This window comes from Panicum virgatum, chromosome 1N (assembly GCF_016808335.1).
Source record: "Panicum virgatum strain AP13 chromosome 1N, P.virgatum_v5, whole genome shotgun sequence".
NCBI classification, from domain to species: domain Eukaryota; kingdom Viridiplantae; phylum Streptophyta; class Magnoliopsida; order Poales; family Poaceae; genus Panicum; species Panicum virgatum.
The window spans coordinates 28,805,027-28,811,026 of record NC_053145.1 but is presented as its reverse complement, the minus strand read 5'-3'; the positions used below and the strand labels follow the sequence as shown (position 1 = coordinate 28,811,026).

The 6,000-nt window shown below is 53.5% G+C and overlaps 1 protein-coding gene across 1 annotated transcript; it reads left to right on the top strand.

Moving 5' to 3' along the window:
- Positions 1 to 3,611: 3,611 nt before the first annotated feature.
- LOC120655574 (aspartic proteinase nepenthesin-2-like) lies at positions 3,612 to 5,792 on the top strand. Its single transcript, XM_039933469.1, has one exon. The coding sequence runs from the start codon at positions 3,814 to 3,816 to the stop codon at positions 5,347 to 5,349; it is 1,536 nt and encodes a 511-aa protein (XP_039789403.1). The 5' UTR covers positions 3,612 to 3,813; the 3' UTR covers positions 5,350 to 5,792.
- The last annotated feature ends 208 nt before the right edge of the window (positions 5,793 to 6,000 follow it).

Here is a 6,000-nt window from a genome sequence, read left to right as displayed (position 1 = left end):
TAAGAACGCCGGCTGCCGGCGCATGAGCGTTGCCAGGTCACTCAACGCCCATTGTAATCAATGCTCGTATAGTAAAAAAAAGCCGGTCGCTGGCTATTTGCATGAATGCAATCCGCTTTTCACGGTGAGATAGATTTTTGGATTTGCTGCTCTACGCCGGGCGAAGAGTTTACCGCCCGCTATCATTTCTCTCTCTTAACGTGGCTGTTTTTTCGATGACGTGGCTCCTCCCCGCCGGCTGGGAGAGGATTATAATACTTGCTCTTAGTTAAGTTAGGCAGCATGGTTTGGTTGGGCGATCCCAGGCTACCTGAATAAAAGCACATCAAAAGCCTAGTTTGTGTGTGCGCGTGTGGTACCACCGGTCATGCGCGCTCTAGCATGCATCATGTTTTCCATCATCAGGCCTTGCTTAAGCATCCAATAAGCCACACCAAATTACGTCTGCTAATAACTTGCTCGATCTCATTGCTTACTGTTGAAAGCGTGTGGTTTTTGCTGCACCGTGTAGTGGACACTTTTCGCCGGTATGAATTTAGCTACTTCTAGCAGCAAGATTTGGTAATTACCCCATAGGGATGGTAAAGATTCTTAAATTTAGCCTAAATAATATAAAAGCATCTCCAGCAGTTTCCCAATAAACATCTCACTATTATTGGGATGTCGCAATACCACTTTGATACTTCAATACAACTAACATATTGGAAGAGCCAAAATTATCCCTTTATTTGAGGGGGGTTGGGGTAAAATATTGGGATAACCTAATAATTATTGGGGAAAGAGAGAGCTTATAGCAAAGTGATGGAGTATATCTCTTTCCAATATTATCAGTTTATTGGGGAAAGAGAGACTGTTGCAGATGCTCTAAGAGTTAGGCTTGAAAATGACCGGACTCTTATATAATTTTGAGCTAAATGTATATAATGACCAAATTAGATTGTAAAGAGACTACTAAAACCATGTTCAGTTATCACCTATGCTCCGGAATAGATACTAATTCGATGCTTTCAAGTAATCCTCATGCATTTCCAAAGCAACAAAACAAATAAAGCTGTGGAAGCAACAGCCAAAGCCAACCCAGCGCATAACGCTCCTTTACTTTCTAATAGTCATAGATGGTAGTATCATATCTTTTCCTCATGGTGATTTCTTCTATTTGTAGAATAGATAGTTCCAGATTCTTCTATAGTAATATGCTTCTCTAACACGCATGAAAAGTGCATAGATCTACGCGGTAGAAAGTGACCCCTTTGTTTAGTTAAAAGACCATATATTTGGTCATGCAAAGCTTGTAAAGTGAGTTCTAAGATTACATGAGACCATGTGTAATGCTTTCATCGTGCAAAGTAGAAGGCAATGGTCAATTGAAGTGCAGGTGTATCTCTATATTATTCTAGTATTTCTTGTGCAACATTTAATTAACGGTTTCTAATACCAAAGATTTTGCAGCGGCCAAAACCGCAACGCTTCTTTATTTTCCATTATTTTTAGTTCTTACACTTCATGGACATCCTTTTTGCATACCAGTGGTTCTAGCAGCACATAAGGTCGAGCTACCGTCTTTCATGTCATAACAACAACTGGGAAGATCATATTGGCCTTTTTTTAAGAGAAAGCTATTACTCACCTGAGTGATTTGAAGTATCTCCTCACTCAATTTTTTTTTACTCTAAATCCTTCCTTTCTTCTCCAACTCTAGCGGGGGCTATTGCTCACCACCAACCTTAGAAGGAGGGGCGGCGGCGGCAGACCGGCCCGACGGTGGTGGAGGGCGCCAAGGGCAGTGAGGTGAGGCCGGCGGCGGTGGCATCGCCGGCCCGGGCGGCCTACGTTAATCTATGAGACCTCGTTCCAAAGTCTTTTCAGGAAGGTGGTCGTGCTGGTGCAGGGGGCGGGGGTGATAGTGGCGGGAGGCGGCGACCACTACTACAATTCTGGATTAAGGGAGGCACTTTAAAAAGAGCTCTGAGGCGGGCACAAAAAATAACCGCCTCTGTTAATGCCCAGCATTAGCAGAGGCGGTCATTTCTTATTAACTGAGACGGTTTTCGAAACCGCCTCAGAAAATCGATTAACAGAGGCGGTCACGTTATAAAAGACCGTCTCAGTTAAAAAGCCCAGCCCAAAAAATCCATCTCGGGGCGATAGATGGCTCCAAATATAAACACTCCACCACTTAGGGTTTCATTCATCACTCACCCTCTCTCCTCCCCCTCCCTGTCTCTAGCTCTTCCCCTCCCTATCGTGACAGAGGCGGCAGACCCAAGCACGGCGCGGCCCCGCTCGAGCGACGGTGGACCTGAGCGCGGTGCGAGAGCCTCCCTCCCTCGCGCGGTGGCAGCCCCGAGCGGCAGCGCAGTGTGGCCCGAGCGCCCGTGGACCCAAACCGCGGCGGTCAAGGGGCGGGGCGGCCGGATCCGCGGTGGTGGCGCGGCGAGAGGCGGCAGCTCGAGCGTTCGGCGGGCGTGTGCGGCTCGGCGGCGGCAGCAGCTGCGCGCGCGGCCAGGCCGGTGGGCGGGCAGCGACAGCGAGCGGCGGCGGCAGCGACAGCAAGCAGCGGCGGCGCCCGATGGGCTCGGCGGGCCCGATGGGTTTTTTTGTTTTTTTTTCTATTTCATTAACAGAGGCGGGCGGGCCAACCGCCTCTAAAAATGCCTCACTTTCAAAGGCGATATCTCAAAGGCGGTTGCCTCTGCCCGCCTTTGAAAATGCTTTTCAACCGCCTCTGAAAAGAATAATGTAGTAGTGGACCAGCACGGGTGAGCTAGGGTTGCGCCGGAGGGTAGTGGCGAGGTTATGTGACGAATTAATGGATTAGTATGTTATTACAAGGCCGTAAGTCTTGTTTCCTTTCGAGGCCCGTGTATATGTATCAAGGTCTCGTTTGGTTACCATAAGTCACCTCTGACATATGTTGATGATATATTTTAAGTTACTTTACTTAAATCACTTTCTGTTTGGTTGTAATGACTAAAGTGAGTGACTTAAAGCTACCATTGGGTGGAAAGAGACCAAATAAGTCCCTTTAATGCAAGTTTTAGTGGAAATGTCATAGTAGTATCATGAACATTAAATTTGCTGACATTACAAAGTTTTTACGAAGAGAGAGGATAGAAAGTGTCATGAAATGTGAGAGGTATGTCATCGCCATGACATTCCTCCAACTCAATTACCTAGTTTATGATTTTGGTAACTGTATCGATAATACTCCTGAGACTTATCTAAGCTACCCTTGAGTGACTTATGGATTTAAGTTTCTCCTATCTATTTTAGTCCCTATAAGTTAGCTCCGTTTAGATCTCGATTAACTTGAACGGACTTAAAGGGAAGTAGGTAAAATAATTTGCTCGGGACAAACTGTCAAAGCTACCAACTTGTGCATCTCGTTGGAACGTGTAGCTGTGCACCCATGAAAAACGGTCGAGTTGAATTCATTTCTAAAATAAATACTACGTGCAAGAACAAAAAGCCCTTTTCCGATGAAAAAGCAGAGGAAAAAATATACTAGTCCTACTTGGGGAAGGGGCTCGTTGGGCCGCTCCGGTCGTCTTCCCGGTGGACAAAACCGCGTTTTTCCACGGCCACCGTCCCCAACATTCGCCGATTCCAACCCCGTCTCGCCTCCTCTCCGTGTTCAAAACCCGCGCACCTCCTCCTCCCTTTCTCCCTCCCCAGCTCGTCTGCACCTCCCAACCCGCGTTGTTTTTATATCCCCCAACTCCACCGCCACCAACCTCCTCCGCCTCTCCCTCCCACCACCGCCACCGCCGCCTGCTGTTCCATGAAGGACTAGTCCATCCGTCCACCGCAGCCATGGCGCAGCTCGCGGAGCGCTCGTTGCTCCTCTTATTGGTCCTCATCTCGCCGTTCGTGGCGTCAGCTGGTGTCGCCAAGCTCAACTCTTCGTCGCCCCTGTTTGGCATCGAGTTCCCGTCGTTCAACACCGCCGTCGCCGACACCGGATGCGACGGCAAGCTGGTGGCGGCCGAGGAGGCGGGGGACGAGCGGACGCAGCCGGCGAGCCTCTCCCCGTCGCTGAAGCTGCACATGACCCGCCGCGCCGCCGCGGCGAGCAGCACGCGGAAAGACTCGTTCTTGGATTCCGCCCAGAAGGACGCCGCCCGCATCGAGACGATGCGCCGGAGGGCGTCGTCGGCACGGCCTGGCGGCGAACGGGCGGCGGCGGCGTACTCCCCGCGGCGCGCGCTGTCGGAGCGGCTGGTGGCGACGGTGGAGTCCGGCGTGGCGGTCGGGTCCGGCGAGTACCTGATGGACGTCTACGTCGGCACGCCGCCGCGGCGGTTCCAGATGACCATGGACACCGGCAGCGACCTCAACTGGCTGCAGTGCGCGCCGTGCCTGGACTGCTTCGAGCAGCGCGGCCCGGTGTTCGAGCCCGCGGCGTCCTCCACCTACCGCAACGTGACCTGCGGCGACCAGCGCTGCGGCCTCGTGGCACCGCCGGAGGCGCCGAGGGCGTGCCGCCGCCCGGGCGAGGACCCCTGCCCGTACTACTACTGGTACGGCGACCAGTCCAACACCACCGGGGACCTGGCCCTCGAGTCCTTCACCGTCAACCTCACGGCCCCGGGCGCGTCCCGGCGCGTGGACGGCGTGGTGTTCGGGTGCGGGCACCGGAACCGCGGCCTCTTCCACGGCGCGGCGGGGCTGCTCGGCCTCGGCCGGGGCCCGCTGTCGTTCGCGTCCCAGCTCCGCGCCGTGTACGGGCACACCTTCTCCTACTGCCTCGTTGACCACGGCAGCGACGTCGGCAGCAAGGTGGTGTTCGGGGAGGACCCGCTGCTGCTGGCGCACCCGCGGCTCAACTACACGGCGTTCGCGCCCGCGTCCTCGCCGGCGGACACGTTCTACTACATCCAGCTCAGGGGCGTGCTCGTCGGCGGCGAGCTGCTGAACATCAGCTCGGACACGTGGGGCGTGTCCGCGGACGGGTCCGGCGGCACGATCATCGACTCCGGCACGACGCTGAGCTACTTCGCGGAGCCGGCGTACCGGGTGATCCGGCAGGCGTTCGTGGACCGCATGAGCAGGTCGTACCCGCTGATCGCCGACTTCCCGGTGCTGAACCCGTGCTACAACGTGTCCGGCGTGGAGCGGCCCGAGGTGCCGGAGCTGTCGCTGGCGTTCGCCGACGGCGCGGTGTGGGACTTCCCGGCGGAGAACTACTTCATCCGGCTTGACGACGAGATCATGTGCCTGGCGGTCCTGGGCACCCCGCGCTCCGGCATGTCGATCATCGGCAACTTCCAGCAGCAGAACTTCCACGTGGTGTACGACCTGCAGAAGAACCGGCTGGGATTCGCGCCGCGGCGGTGCGCCGAGGTGTAGAGTAGCCGCTGGTGCTGGTGGTGGTGGTGGCGGCGGCGGCGGTGGTGAGGCCACGCCACAGTTGGATTGATTCCGTGGGACAGTTTGTAGCAATAGCTGATTGGGAGGTGAATTGGGTGTAGAAATTTTTGGTTGGGAAGGATGGTGGCACGCACACAAAGCAAGCTCTAGTACTAGTAGTATTTATCAAAGAAAAAACAAAGGTTTTTGATGCTCAAATCTCGAAATAGAGGAGATTGGGAACTAGTAGGAACAACCCTAGTCGTTTCTACCATTCCGTCTGTACACAGTCATTAAGGGTCTAAGAGAGTTTTGCCTGATTTCTTTTTTTTTCCCGCGTTGTTTGGGTGGTGACAGGAGGAAGAAGTATCTGTAGCAGCAGAATGGTTGAGAGATTCTGTAGCAAGCTAACTAGTATACCACCGTACGTATCTCTTTGTTCATGCCGACTGTGTCAGACAATTGTGCATATGCAAATTATCAATTGTACATATGCAAATGCAGCGGACCCTGCGAGTGACTGGTACCAAGATATTCTCTGTATTCTGTCTCTGACGCCCCACAAAAACTTGTGCAGGAAATGGCTGTCTCATGACGGCCGCTGCGCGGCTGCGCCTGCGTCCGCGGGGTTAGTCAATTCGTAGGGGCGCG